This window comes from Stomoxys calcitrans, chromosome 3, assembly GCF_963082655.1.
Source record: "Stomoxys calcitrans chromosome 3, idStoCalc2.1, whole genome shotgun sequence".
NCBI classification, from domain to species: domain Eukaryota; kingdom Metazoa; phylum Arthropoda; class Insecta; order Diptera; family Muscidae; genus Stomoxys; species Stomoxys calcitrans.
In genome coordinates, this window is record NC_081554.1 from 125,932,333 (window position 1) to 125,948,369 (window position 16,037).

Here is a 16,037-nt window from a genome sequence, read left to right on the forward strand (position 1 = left end):
ATCAAAACATGGACCGATTTGACCCATTTACAATACCAACCGAGCTACACTAATAAAAAGTATTTGTGCGAAACCCCACGTGCAAAATTTCGTCAAATCGGACGAGAATTGCGCCCTCTAGAGGCTCAAGAAGTGAAGATCTAAGATTGGTTTATATGGCAGCTATATCAAAACATTTGATATATAGATTTGACCCATTTACAATACCAACCGACCTACACTAATTAAAAGTATTTGTGCGAAATTTCAAGCGGCCAGCTTTACTCCTTCGAAATTTAGCGTGCTTTTGACAGACAAGCGGACGGACGGACATGGCTAGATCGACATAAAATGTCACGACGATCAAGAATATATATACTTTATGGGGTCTCAGACGTATTTTTCGAGGTGTTACAAACATAATGACGAAATTAGTATACCCCCATCCTATGGCGAAGGGTATAATAAACTTAGTTGAATGGCATTATTTTATTCTACATACCAAACTTCTGTCAAAACAGCAAAAACTAAAGCTCCTTGAAACCGAACATGGATGATCGAGATCGGTTTACTTGAGATCGGTTTACTTGGGAGCCATATCAGGTTATAGACTGATTTTGACCGTATTTGGCACAGTTGTTGGAAGTCGTAACATCAGCCAAATCGGACAGAAATTGCGTCTTGTAAGGACTCAAAAAGTCAAACCTGAGTTCGATTTATATATGGGAGCTATAACAGTTTATAAACCGATTTGGACCATTCTTAGCACAGTTGTTGAAAGTCATAACAAAACACGACAAGTTAAATGTCAGCCAACTCGGACAAAAATTGGGGCTTATAAGTGCTTAAGAAGTCTAATCGGGAGATCGGTTTATATGTGAGCTATATCAGTTTAAAGACCTTATTGAACCGTATATGGCACAGTTATTGAAAGTCGTAACAGAACACTACATGCTAAATTTCAGCCAAATCGGACAAAAATAGCGGCTCACAAGGGCTCAGGAAATCAAATCGGCATATCGATTTATATGGGAGCTACTATCTGGACAGGGCCCGCTCCGCTGTGCCTTCTTTCACTCTTTTATTTTATCTGAGCCCTATATTGACACGAGCAGGAAATAAATCCTGATTTGGCGTGCTAATACGGCCTTTCAGATATTTCGCCCCAGTGTGGATATCATTTTCGTGCTCTACTCCCAAATACCTTTCATTTGAGTCGTTTATTGCTGTGGTCGGTGAATATATCCGGTTTGGGGGTATTTTTGGGGGTGAGTGGACGCCCTAGTCTCACTTACCTTTCATTTGAGCCCCATATTGTCATTATTGGTTTATATTTCCATTTGGCGGGTTTTGGAGGTGGCGCGGCCTAAATAACGACACGGGCGGCCCACTCACTTAGCCCTGAAGAAATATCAGCATCGTGCTCTTCTCAAATTTCTTCTTTTTGAGCCCCAATTGCCATTGGTTTTGGAGGGAATTTATGGGGTGAGACGACCCTCAAACACTTGGCCTCAAAATTGGATATCAAATTGGTTTTGTATTATCAAATACCTATTATTTATTGCCATAGAAGGCAAACATGGCCGGTTTGAAGGGAGTTTAGGGGGCAGACACTGAAATAATTTCAGCATCGTGCTAGAGCATGATTTTGTTTGGCCCCAAAAAGCAAGCATTTTGAAGTTGGCAATCAAGATATTCAGGGCAAAGGGTCTCGTATAGACCCACACTAATTAATATTTTGTTGTTGTTTTGGTCTTTCTGTGTTTATCCCAATTTGAGGGTAAAAAGTGTACTCTACCACCAAAGGACTTTTCTAACCTGATCGGCCTTCATATATTATTTTTAATTTATTTTTTTTTAGGGTAGGAAAAGGGGAAGGTGGATTGCCCTCTGACACTTCCCATCATTTGAGAACAATATATTCTCGGTCGTCTTTTTGGTGTTGTTTTTATTGGAAGGAGGGATCGCTCGTCCCAACCCTAAAACCCAAAAAACAGTTTATTTGAGTCCTTTATTGTCGCGATATACATATCTTGCTGAACGTCAGGACTGCTGGTCGTGACCCCGATTCTTGAATCTTTATATCCACATTAGATTCTAATTCTACTGATATAGACCTTTCTTTTAATTCACATATTGAAGGGTATTTAGTGGGGGTCCGGTCCTAGACTCTGTCCCAATTATGTATAACAGATTCGTAGTCAACTCCCAAAGACCTCTCATTTGATACCCATTTTGTGACGTGGACATTCATGCCCGTTTAAGGTGTTTTTAGGGTTGGGGATGGGGATTCTTACTTTACTTTAAGATACCTTTCACTTAATATCCATATTGTCTCAATTGGTAAATATGCCCTGCGGGGGGGTTTTGAGGGGTGGTGAGGGCCGTCAGACACCAATGAACAAATTTTTATGTCAGATTTGTACTTTACTTTTAAATACCTTTTATTTGATACCCATATTGCCCAAAAGCGGGAAAAAGAGTCCTGTTGGGGGGTTTTTTTGGGGTGGGGGACTCCCTCGAACACTTTGGACGAAATTTGTATATCAAGTTTGTACTCTACTCTTAAATACCTTTCATTTGATACCAATATTGCCACAATCAGTAAACACGTTCGTCCGGGTGGGTTTTAGGATGGGGCGTCCTCCAGGTTATTTTACCAAAAAACCTTTATACCAATTTCGTGTTTTTAGGGTACCAAAACGTGGCATATAAAATTTCGCTTAAATCGGTGCACCTGTCTCCGAGATCTGGCGTTTTTCAAAATTGGGGAAAGGGGGAGGGTACGCTCCCACTCCCACCCGGGAGTGAGGTGGTTCCCCAAACACATGGCCTCAAAAAAGGTTATCAAATTAGTTTTCTAATCTCAAATACCATTAATTTGAGCCACATAATGGCAAACATGACCAGCTTTGGGGGATGGGCGGCCACTCAGTGAGTTGGCCTTGAAAATATATATCGGATTTGAGCCTTATATTGCAATAGTCAGAAAGTACTTACTATTTGGGTGATGTTGTGGGGGTGGGGTGGCAATATTGCCATGGTCAGTAAATATGTACGATTTAGGGGTGTTTTGGGGCTTGGGGTGGTCCCCCTAGCACTTGGTCCGACAATTGGATATCAGGTACATTTTCTTATCCTAAATACCTTTCATTTGAGTCCCATATTGTAGTGATTGGTTTAAATATATGTTTGGTAGGTTTTAGGGTGGGGCAGCCCCCCTAAGTACCCCATCCAAAATTTGGAAACCAAATTTTTATTTTTAGGGAACTATATGAGAGCACACAAAATTTCGCTTAAATCGCACCACCCATCTCCGATATCTGGCGTTTCTGAAAATTAGGGTAAGGGGGAGGGTCCGCTCCCCCTTTAGATATCAAAAAATGTGGTACCCTATTTTCATCACGGGGTCATTATGCACCATCTGTGAAAATTTCAGGAAAATCGGTTCAGCCGTTTCTGAGCTATAAGGAACACACAAATATACAAACAAACAAACCTACGTACAAACACAAATTGATTTTTATATATAAGACTAGCTGAGTCCGGCCCGCTCTGCTGCGCCCGATTATGCTATTTTGGAGAGAAGTACTCTAAATTTTAACATTTCTGCGTAATTGTAGTTGAAAATGTATTCCAATTTTCCTATGGATTTTTCTACACTCAATTACCTCTTATTTAAATCGCACTTTGCAATGGTAAGCAAAAGTCTACCTTGGGGTGTGATGGACCCCCGGAGACTTGGTCCCAAAAGTGAAAATCAATTTCGTGCTCAGACCTTTCAATTAAGATCCATATTGCCATGGTCGGTAAATATGTCTGATTTGAGGGGTTTTATGAGGGTGGGGTGACCCACGAAACACTTAGTTCCACATTTGGATATCAGATTCGTTTTCTACTCTCACATATCTTTAATTTGAGTCCCATGTTGTAGTGATTGGTCTATAAATCGGATGGGGGGGTCTCCACCATAGGATGGGGGTAAACTAATTTCGTTATTCTATTTGTAACTACTCGAAACATTCGTCTGAGACCCCATAAAGTATGTATATTCTTGATCGTCGTCACATTTTATGTCGATCTAGTCATGTCCGTCCGTCTGTCAGTCGAAAGCACGCTAACTTTCGAAGGAGTAAAGCTAACCACTTGAAATTTTGCACAAATACTTCTTATTAGGGTCGGTTGGGATTGTAAATGGGCTATATCGGTCTATGTTTTGATATAGCTGCCATATAAACCGATCTTGAGTCTTGCGCATCTAGTGTGCGCAATTCTTAACCGATTGGAATAAAATTTTGCACGACATGTTTTGTTATGGTATCCAACAACTGTGCCAAATATGGCTTTTTTTATACCATCCCACTGTGTGGCGCAGATGGCTGTATGATCGAATTAACATTTATCTTCTAGCTCTGACAGAATTTTTCAGAAACTCGCAAACTGAAAATCTCTTTCACGAAACCACAGCTACACTATTCACCACCTAGACGAAAGAAATGTCAATGAAGTTTAAAGTCATAGTCGATGGACGAAAAATTCCGACAGTAACTTACTCGAAGATCCAAGGGCGGGTTTTTGGGGTAAGGATAAAGAAAAATGAATAACCATTCATAAAGCGATTGGCCGAACACAAGTAAAAACCTGCAGAACGGTAAAAACGCAGACCTAATAACTATCACGGGCTGACTACAGATGACAACAATTTACCATCTACACGAGGAGACCAAGATTCTTCAAACACAAGATCATAGGGAGCCTCTCTCTAAACAGTATCTCCTGAGTTCCACCAGCAGAATCAACCGAGTTTCCAACTCACGGAGCTGGAAGCCCCTTCGAGACACGTCAGGAGGAGTATCCAGATGTTTAGGGACGCAATTCGACAACTCATAGCCGATCCACTCACAACCTCTACATATAGAACGGGCTTACAGGATACTGTAACCAATGCAATTTCATCATAACAGTCAAATATAGTCCTTGGTGGACACCCGTCAACGAGATTTACATGTCCGCAAAAACCTACTAATTTGTCTGCAGTCTTTCTATGGAGCGATCCAATTGAAACAACCAGATTCCTGGAGATAAATCTGGAGACGACATATTTACACCGAATGGGGTTACAACCACAACAACCATCTAGGCAAAATAATCAATGTGGAGATCGCATTTATTATGCAATCATCACGAAATTTTCCACATATCCTCTTTTTAGGCCAAAGGTAAACGCTATTTTGGTAAAAATCGTTTCAGATTTAAATATAGCTCCATCTATCACCCGATTTATCATATACATTTGGTATGGAAGCTTATATTATATATCTTATAGCCTGTTATTAATTTCATCAAAGTCGAGTCAGATTGGGATAATCTCTTGAACGTAGTTGAAGGGCACAAGTATACATTGCGTACAAAATGTCTGTCAAATCAACCAGAAATTAAGCTTCTTGAGCCGTAGAAGACCAAACGGTAGATCGGTTTTGCATGGGAGTGATTTCTGTTGAAACACGCTGCAGTCTTTAAAAATAGAGACATTGAGCTGAAACTTTGCACAGATTCTTTTTTTGTCCATAGGCAGTTTAAGTTCGAAGATGGGCTATCTTGATATAGCCCGCATATAGATAGATCTGCCAATTTAAGGGCTAAGGCCCAAAAATGCCACATTTATTATCCGATTTTGCTGAAATTTGGAACAGTAAGTTGTGTTAGGCTACTCGACATCCTTCTTCAATTTGGCTCAGTTTGGTCCAGATTTGAACATAGCTGCCATATAGACCGATCTTCCGATTCATGGTCTTGGGCCCATAAAAGGCGTATTTATTGTCCGAGTTCGCCGAAATTTGGGACATTGAGCTATGTTTGGCCCTTCGACATATTTTTTCAATTTGGTTCAAATCGGTTCAGACTTGGATAACTCCAATATATTCTTATCTGCCGATTTAAGGTATTGGAAAAATGGCGGATTTATTATTTGATTTCGCAAAATTTTAACACACTTATTTTAGGATTTTCGACGTCCGTTTCCTATATGGTTCAGATCGGTCAATATTTGGATATAGCTGCCAGAAAGACCAATACTTTGTTCTACAAAATTGAACAGTGACTTGTACAATATTTATTAGATCGCTCAATGTCCGTGCCGAATTTGGTCCAAATCGGACCATATTTCGATATAGCTGCTATAAGTGCATAAATAATAAATTTTTCCCCGGATTATGACGAAAGGTGGTTTACATCTATACCCGAGGTTTACATCTATACCCGGGCAAAAGTTCGGCCCGGCCGAACTTGATGACTTTCTACTTGTTTTGAACATCAAAACGATTTATCGATTAGTCGTTTAAAATTATTCAATTATTTGTATATTTGAAAATATTTCATTTTTAATTGTTCCAAACAACAATGATGTAGCACACCACATGACAGAGAGAGTGGAGATTTTTACAATAATATCATAAAAAATGCACCATTGTAATTAAACTCAACACATCTTCGACAGAAAATGAGTTCTTCCATATGTTTCAACAATTAAGTTCGCACATAACTTCATAAACGGACACCCGACCATCAGTCTAACAAACACTACAAGAATCACTCAAACGATTAGTGAATTAAGTTAATCACACGTAATTTCAACAGACGGACAAATCATCAGGCACTTTACAATAAGAATTCCACTGGCCACAAAGTTTCCACTCCATGTCTCTTCACTCCCCACAGCGGTAGCAGCAGCCACGTTGGGTGGACATTTCATTCATAAATTTCGAAAGTACGCATCGGCGCACTAGCAATTCGCTCAATGTGTGATGAGTGATTTATGGCAAATTCCTGAACAAGCAGCTCCAAGTGCTCCAACAGCATGCCATCACAGTGTTTACTTTCAGTACAAGCCGGCACGTCATTCCAGTCGCACCGTCACCGCACATCTTTGAGGACGAGTCTATCCAAGCACGTGACAAACAGAAATTCGAAACTTTTTTGAAAAACACTTGACAATGTCATCATGGATATGATGGACTGACTGAATAGTGGCACTATCAAATTTCAATGTCAATGCGGAGAATTGCATCGGTCGTTATTGTATTAACTTTTGTGTGTGTGTTTGTGTGTCAGATTCGCATTGAAGTTTTCGTTCTTTGTATCCCGGGTGTAAAACGCGCAGTGCACCAACATCCATTCCATGACTGCTGTATACAATAACAATAGCCTTTGAATTAATTTATCTAAAATTGCCAAACAAAAAAGTGAGGAGAGATTGATTACATTGGACCACTTGAAATGGAGAGTGCATCTTGAATGCTATAGATGTAGCTGATGATGCTGTTACAAAAGCTTCAATACAGCACTCGCATTGCAAACTGACTTGCTGGTGACTGACGAACTGGATGACTGACTAAATACCTTTAATTAATTTACACAACATTCAAGTGATATGATTGATTTGTTCTGGTGATAATTTCCCATTTTAAATAGGATGAAAGACGGACCGAACTTGATCAAACGGATAGCCAATTGCATAGTGCTTGAAATTTGGACTCATAGAACAAATAGCAAATCAATTGAGATTTCAAATTGAATCTGCACACTTAGTAATTATATGTAAATGAAGTCTATGTCTAGAATGTTGCTAGGGTATTTTTAGCTGGTCGCCATCAAATTTCTTGGACAAAGACCACCTCTATAACAGAAATCAATCAAATGCAAAGTCCATGGTTTCCCTTTTAGAAGGAATTATTCATGCGCATATACTTACTAGTATACCTCCGGTCCGCATCGTTATCAGAGAAGCGGTGCTTTTTTCTGATTTTCGAAATACTCATTAAATTGCGGTGTAATTATCGATCGTCACCGCAATTGATGCGGTGTTCTGCTCAGCACACTGATATGAGTGGCGATCGTATGAATACCTACATTAATTTGCATGCTTTGTGTACCACAGCTTTTAACATTGTCTTTGGCTAAGGCGATGTTATGCTTGAGTGTTGGACGAGAATGAAAACACCGTAAACACCACATCAACGCAACACATTAACTCGAATCGTAATTGCGGTATTGCCACGATGAGAAAACCTATTTATTTTAGCAAACATTTATTTTAATATTTCTTATAGCCAATTTTTTGGGATTATTATACCCATCACCATAGAATGGGGGTATACAAATATAGTCATTCCGAAATATTCGTCTAAGACCCCATAAAGTATATAAACATTGATCGTCTCGTCGTTCTGAATTGATCTAGCCATGTCCGTATGTCTGTCGAACGCGTAATGCTAGCCGCATAAAATTTTACACAGATACTAAATATCGATGTAGATCCTTGGGGATTTCAAATGGGTCATATTGGTTCAGATTAAGATATAGCTCCCATATAAACCGATCTCTTAATTTGACTTCTTGAACCCCTGGAAGCCGCAATTTTCATCCGATTTGGTTAAAATTTTGCATGTAGTGTTCCGTCATGACTTCCAATAACTGCGTCAACTATGGTCTAAATCGGTCTAACACCTGATATAGCTCCCATATAAACCGATCTCACGATTTGACTTCTTGAGCCCCTGGAAGCCGCAATTTTTGTCCGATCTTGCTGAAATTTTGCATGACTTCCAACAACTGTGTCAAATACGGTCCAAATCGGTATATAACCTGAAATAAGTTCCACATAAACCGATCATCCGATTTGACCCCTGGAAGCCGAGCTATTGTCCGAGTTGGCTGAAATTGTGCACGTAGTGTTTTGTTTTGACTTTCAACAACTGTGCCAAGTACGGTCCAAGTCGTTCTATAACCTAATACAGCTCCCATATAAACCGATCTTCCAACTTGACTTCTTAAGCCCCTGGAAGCCGAATTTTTGTCCGATCTGGCTAAAATTTTTCATGTAGTCTTTTGTTTTGACTTCCAACAACTGTGCCAAGTACGGCCAAAATCAGTCTTTAACCTGATATAGGTTCCATGTAAACCGGTCTCTCGATCATCCTTGTTCGGTTCCTAGAAGCTTTAATTTTTGCTGGGTTGACAGAACTTTTGTATGTAGAATGAAATTATGCCCTACAACTTAATTTATTTTGTATAATTTTTTTGCACAATCCATGATGGTGGGCTCCCAAATTTCGACTCGGCCGAACTTAGAACGCTTTTACATGTTTTGTTCTATACTATTTAAACTCTTATATGTTAAAAATAAAATTGAGCTGTTTGCTTTGTTTTCGTCAAACACTCAAAAACCACAGCAAATAAAAGAGACACACGAGCATATGTAAGTGTTTGCGGTGGCAGTCATCAAGACGTCTTAAATGAAGGGTGCATGACCATGTTAAATCGTTGAAGACATATAGCCGGCAGCCCATACAAATCGTTGATGACATTTTCATATAGTTATCGTGAAAATCATGCATGACATTTTAAAAGACATTGTGAACGAACATGTCATCCTGTCTCGTGACTATTCAAGTGACTGGTCTTTACAATGTCGTTTAGAAAGCGTCCGTTTTCGAAGAAAAAAATAATTTTAAATTTCTCAATAAAAAAGTATTGTACTGAATTGGTCGTGGGCAAGGTTTATGAATTCGTCAACAATCACATTTTAAATCAGAAAATCTGTAAGACATGTCGTCAGATATGCCATATCGATGACAAATTTCAATTTGTCTTAAAGAAGTCTTTGCAGACAATGTCATGAGAGACGTTTGGACTGCCAGGTCCTTTGCTTCATAGCGGTACGTACACATCTGCACCACCGCAAATCATTTGTGTTTTTGTACAAGCCGCTTGCATTGATTATAGTTGAATAATTCCGTTGATTCAACAGGAAGACGTTTTTTGTGATGCACCACAAATGCGATACACCGCTGCAGATCTCTAAAACTGCAATGGACTGCAAATTGTCTAAAACCCAAATCCCAAGTTTTGGAGTCTAAATTGTGTAACTGTGCGTAAAGAATGTACTAAAAAGTACGAATTCTATCACTCAATGTATGTTTTCTACTAGGGTGATCAATAAACCGACTTTTATTCGAAAAATTTGCTTTTTTAAAAAACCGGTTTGAGTTTTGAAAATTTGAAAAAAATTTTTCTTAAGGTCAACCTTTTTTAAAATTTTTAAATAAACCTTTGGATGAACTTAACGTTCTACGACATATTTCTTAGTCAGTTTCTTAAATAAAAAGAAAATGAAATTTTGATAAAAATTTTTTTAAGAAAAATTGTATACACATTTTTTTGGAAAGTCGAATCTTGAATTTTTTTCTTAAAGACCTGTAAGCAGCTCAAACAAAATTTTCTAAATTTCCTTGCGAAATTTTCGGTTTGCTTTGTTTTACAGGGTGAAATTGTAATAATTTGAGATTTTTTGGAATAGTTGGCCGAAAACTAATGATTCTATCATTATTTTCGCCATGTAATGAATTGATTTGTAGATGATAAAGCTTAATTGTAACATATGCCAACTTTACCAGCATAAGTGTTGCAGAAGAGGCGACTAATGTATCGTAAATTGTCACCATGTGTTACCAGCAAAAATTTTACTAGAGCTGTGGGCCGTCCTTACGACAAAACTTTCACCAAAGTTTCATTTAGAGAAAAAATAAATTTTTCAGAACAAAATTTTAATAACAAATTTGTTAAGAGAAATTTTACCAATAAATTTCTGCGAAACCGATTATTATATTCAGTACAAAACCCGAAAATACGATTTTCAAAAACCGAAGTGTATTGTTGGGCAGGAACTTGAACTTCAAATCAAACATTTTGGAAAGGGCAAGAAAGGCAATTCTTGCCCTATACACCTGTAAGAGAGCCATTGACAAAAGTTAGGGGCATAGAACGAGTGTCATGCACTGTGTATATACTTATACAGGGTGGCTGATGAAAGCCGCTACCAAAAAAAAATGTAATAACTTTTTTTCTATTTAATAATAATAATTTAATAATTAATTTAATTAATTAATTAATTAATTTAATTAATAATAATTTAATAATTAATTTAATAATTTAATTTAACATGAATAAAAGAAAAATGTATTCCATACACCGAAAAAAAAATGTAGCAATATTCATCATTATATATATATATATATATACAGCTGAATGCAAAGGATTGCTTGTTTGTACATCACAGCCGCATTGAGGAAGACACCATCTGATGCACCGAATTTAATGCTAAACCTTATGCCTCTGGACATTGTGGCTAGACAAATTGCTATGGCGCTTATAAGGCTTTCTCATTGGTCATGCGGCGCCTACGCACACTGTGTTATCCTGGCTACAAGGCCCGATATTCCAGGCAGTGTGGATTACACATAGCTTGAGCCGCTTGTTGATAAAATTACTGTGCCACTATTCCTGATAGAACCCATTGGAACTACAATACAATATCCCTGGTAATAGACGTAACATAGACTTCTATACGGATGGTTTCAAACTAGGCGAGCAGGTGGGCTTAAGGATGTACTCGGAAGAACTTCGACTGGCCATATCGATAAGCTTACCCGACCACTGGAATGTGTATCAAGCCGAGTTCCTTGCTATTAAAGAAGTTGTGGAATGGCGAAGATGTAAATCCCTGGAGAATGTATTTATATGTAATTCAAAAACCGCCCGCGACTATCGGATATCTCCCAACGGAGTGGCTAAACAGTTCAAACACCTTACACATACCAGGGGAACTGAAATTTGTGGGTATGCATACAGCGAAATGGAAGCTAAGTTTTCAGGATCAGGCCCGAAGGGTAACGAATGATAGATAGTAACAAAGGAGAGGTTGTGCGTAAAATAAACTCGTAGAGGTCAACCGCTCTGCTGTCGTCGTCTAGAACATGCGTCTCTGTGTCAGTGTCCGTCATTATAGGTCACTGTCTGATCGCAAAAGATGCTGATAGATTGAAGATTTCCAACAACGACTTTTGCCGAAGTTTTGAGGACATCGAAGAAGAAGAAAGTATAGAACACCTTCTGTGTTAGTGTCCAGCACTGGCAGTCAGAAGGAGTTTCAGTTGAGGTTCTCATTTCTTTAAGCGAATGTGAACATATGCAAGTTGATTGGCTGTTTAAAGCGATCTGGATGTTTCAACGGTAGGAACTAGAAGGCATCTTCCTTCTCCTGTGGCATCACAATGGACTAAAACGTCTAAGTGAGTCTGATGGCAGACTGCCTCTTAAACCTAACTTCACCTAACAGGTTACACACAATTTTGACAAAGTCCGATATACGGTTTTCATATGTACATAAGGACAAGTTTAATTTTTTTAATCGTGTAGCAAAACCGTAAGCTACATAGAATTATAATAAACCAGCCGAACCGGGCCCCGTCCGATGCGCCTTCTTTAACTCTCTAATATCTCTTTAGGGTGGGGACACTTCGCCCCTTTCATTTGAGCTCCATATTATAAATAACGTCCAATATGTCTGTTTGGGGGCGTTTTGGGGTTGGGGCGGTCCGATGGGTACTTTGACACAAATTTTAATACCAAATTTGTATTCTACTTCCAATACCTTTCATTTGATACCTATATTGTCCGGATCGGTCCACTTTTGATTTTAGGTTGTGTTTTTGGCATAAGGGGGAGGGTCCGTCCCCCTTCCGATACCGAAAAATTATATAGCCTATGTTTCCTTCCAGACCAACATACACTATATGCAAAAATTTCGAGAAAATCGGTTCTGCCGTTTTTCAGTCTATACGGAATAAACAAACCGAATCCCATATAACCGTGATTGGCTAATGTGCCCAGTTTGGGCGTTTTTGTGGGGGTGGGTGACCCCCTATACTTGCATTACGCCATAGTTTCCTTTACGGGAAAGGAAATAATGCATATTTAGAAAAAGCAAACGGCGCAAACTGCATGTCGTTGAGAGCAGATTTCTGTTTGCTGCATGTTCTTAGATAATTCTCATTTATCTTCATTCACAAGTGCCACCAAACAGTCTATGTGCGAAGTTCAAATTCTTTATCTATGTATAATTTATCTATGAAGTTGTGAGATTTCACAAAATTGAATTGAAGTTTAGCAACCTTTTTCGCATAATCGAAGTCAGTACTAGGCTTTTTTACTTAACACCAATGTTTCAATATTTAGAACTATTAAAACAAGTTATACTTCTTTTTTAGTGTCCGAAAAGTACAATTATCAAAACAAAAAAAACCGTTTTTTTTCAAAATAAGGCAAATATGAGTTATCAGAATTTTTGCACTACCGTTCACATAAAACCAATTCGACGACATTTAGTACCTATAAGTACATTTCGAATGTTTATAGTTCAAAATTCCTAAAACGCAGTCCAATCTCACATCTTATTCCCATTAGCAAGCTTAATGCAATATCCAAGGGAAGTTGATGATCAAATAGTTACTTATACTCATGCTATTTGATTACGAATCTGAAATGCGCTTTGTCAAGAACAAAGTACTAGGGTTCCTCCTGCCAAATCCTGCATGGTTGATATTTGTGTGTCTAAATCGACCTGAATCATTGTTCCACGTATTCGACCCGAAACATCTGCCATTCTATCCCGTTCCTCTAGGACACCTTGATTATCCAATCTCAATTGGCGGGTTGATTTCTAAGATAGGCATATTCAACTATATGGTAGATATATTTAGATATTCCTTCCAAATAAACTGATCGCGTTATAACGTCTAGATGTCATTAAAAGCGTATTTTTATTCAATTTCTCAGAACTTAAGAACAGTATGTTGTGCTACTCATCTCCACAACCGCTCCAATGGGTCCAGACCAGGGCTGAGGAGTCGAGGTTTTTATGCCGGAGTCGAACTACTAAGCCGGAGTCAGAGTTTGGTTCGGAGTTGAGCACGTTTGACCCGACTCCGAAGCGCTCTCTTACTCCGGCTTAATACTCAGACTTAGCATGAGCTTATTATTTACCCGATATTTCACAGCTTCGATATTGGATGGTATTCGGCACGACCAAACTTAGAGCACTTTTACATGTTCATGTACAATTGGTAATGTTTACCCATTACATCGCCATATCCTGCAGACACAACTTGTGACCATGTATGGTCTTTATGCTATTATTATTGCAATAGACTTCCATGTGTATGTGAACAAATGTGTGAATGCCCACAGTAACAATTGATCAATTTCAATTGTGTTTATCCATTGATAATTAACTCTATTGTCTTCCACACATAGATGAATTGATAAGCTGACTGACCTAAGGCATATCTCCAATATTAAGTAAATACCATATCTTCCGACATAAGTTCTTCGATAAAATTGCATCAATGTAAATATTACAAGTTTTAATCAATATTGGACTATTGACGACAAGAGGAAAATGAATATTTTAAATTGGCTATACATTGTCTTCGTAATCAGCAAATTAACACATGCAAAAGGTATGTATTAGAATATATCGGAATAGATGATTTATTATCTTTGCAATATGTTATTCTTTTGAAAACTGTTATGTGTCTTTATTTCATTTGCATTAAACGAAAATTTATTAGCAAAATGCCATATATGTTAATGTGGTATTTTCGAATACAAACTTTTCAACTCGTTTCGTTATTGCAAATTATGTTTTCATTAAAAAAAATATATATATTATTACTTATAGCAGGTCATTGAATGTCGAAAATTAAAGATAATATAACTCTAGTATAATTTGAAAATATGAATTATTATATGAGGCATCCGTGATTGCTTTTGGAACCTCTGCGCAAGAAGCAATGTTAGAGCTTAGAAATCAGTGAAAAGATTGCCTACATGAGTATGAGTCCATGGCCGAACGAAGTAAATCGTTCCAACCTAACCTAAAATAAACTTCTTCCCATTATGTGTAAACCATCAGGAATGTTTTCGAGTAAATTTCCATTCTCACAACATGACACAACACCAATATCCGACTTCGGAACGTGTGGGATTATCGAAAGAGAATTTGAAGTCAACAAATCGATGGAAGAATAAAGTGTTGTGGGAATACGAGGGCTGATCAAATACTGAACGTTATTTTCAAATTTCGTGATTAACGTATGATAGATTTTCGCATTTGTAATAAACTCCACCATAGGATGGTAGGATGACTAATTTCGTCATTCTGTTTCTAACACCGCGCAATATGCGTCTATCACCCCATAAAGTATATATATTCTTGATCGTCATGTCATTTTAAGTCGATCTATCCATGTCCGTCTGTCCGTCGAAAGCACGCTAAATTACGAAGGAGTACAGCTAGCCGCTTGAAATATTGCACAAAAACTTTTTATTTGTGTAGTTTGGTAGAGAAGTGAATGGGCCAAATCGGTCCATGTTTTGATATAGCTGCCATATAAACCGATCTTGAGTCTTGACTTCTTGAGCCTCTAAAGGGCGCAATTCTCGTTCGATTTGACTGACATTTTGCATATGGTGTTTTGTTATAACTTTCAACAACAGTGCTAAGTATGATTCAAATAGCCTAGTATAGCTGCCATATAAACCGATCTTGGGTCTTGATTTCTTTTGCCGCTGGAGGGCGCAATTCTCATCCGATTTGGCTGAAATTTAGCATGAGGTGTTTTCTTGTGACTTCCAATAACCAAGTACGGCACAAATCGGTAGGGATTGTGAATGGGCCAAATCGGTCCATGTTTTGATATAGCTGCTATATTAACCGATCTTGGGTATTGATTTCATGAGTCTCTAGAGGGCGCAATTCTCGTCCAATTTGACTGACATTTTGCACGTAGTGTTTTGGTATCATTTCCAACAACTGCGCAAAGTATGATTCAAATAGGTTCGTAACGTGGTATAGCTGCCATATACACCGACCTTGGGTCTTGATTTCTTTTGCCGCTGGAGGGCGCAATTCTCATCCGATTTGGCTGAAATTTAGCATGTGGTGTTTTCTTGTGACTTCCAATAACCAAGTACGGCACAAATCGGTAGGGATTGTGAATGGGCCAAATCGGTCCATGTTTTGATATAGCTGCTATATTAACCGATCTTGGGTATTGATTTCATGAGCCTCTAGAGGGCGCAATTCTCGTCCAATTTGACTGACATTTTGGTATCATTTCCAACAACTGTGCTAAGTATGGCGCTAATCGGTTCATAAC

General features: G+C 38.3%; 1 protein-coding gene across 5 annotated transcripts in view; it reads left to right on the forward strand.

The window, feature by feature from the left end:
* Window positions 1–6,864: 6,864 nt before the first annotated feature.
* LOC106092614 (beta-1,3-glucosyltransferase) overlaps window positions 6,865–16,037 on the forward strand; it is a 59,322-nt gene continuing 50,149 nt past the window's right edge. Inside the window, exons 1-2 of one of the 5 annotated variants that reach the window (XM_013259512.2) lie at window positions 6,865–7,220; window positions 14,131–14,336. In XM_013259512.2, the coding sequence (XP_013114966.2) occupies window positions 14,276–14,336 (61 nt within the window). In that variant the 5' untranslated portion in view covers window positions 6,865–7,220; window positions 14,131–14,275. The remainder of the gene's footprint in view (window positions 7,221–14,130; window positions 14,337–16,037) is intronic. The other 4 variants (XM_013259513.2, XM_013259514.2, XM_013259516.2 and 1 more) reach the window with 4 other exon arrangements.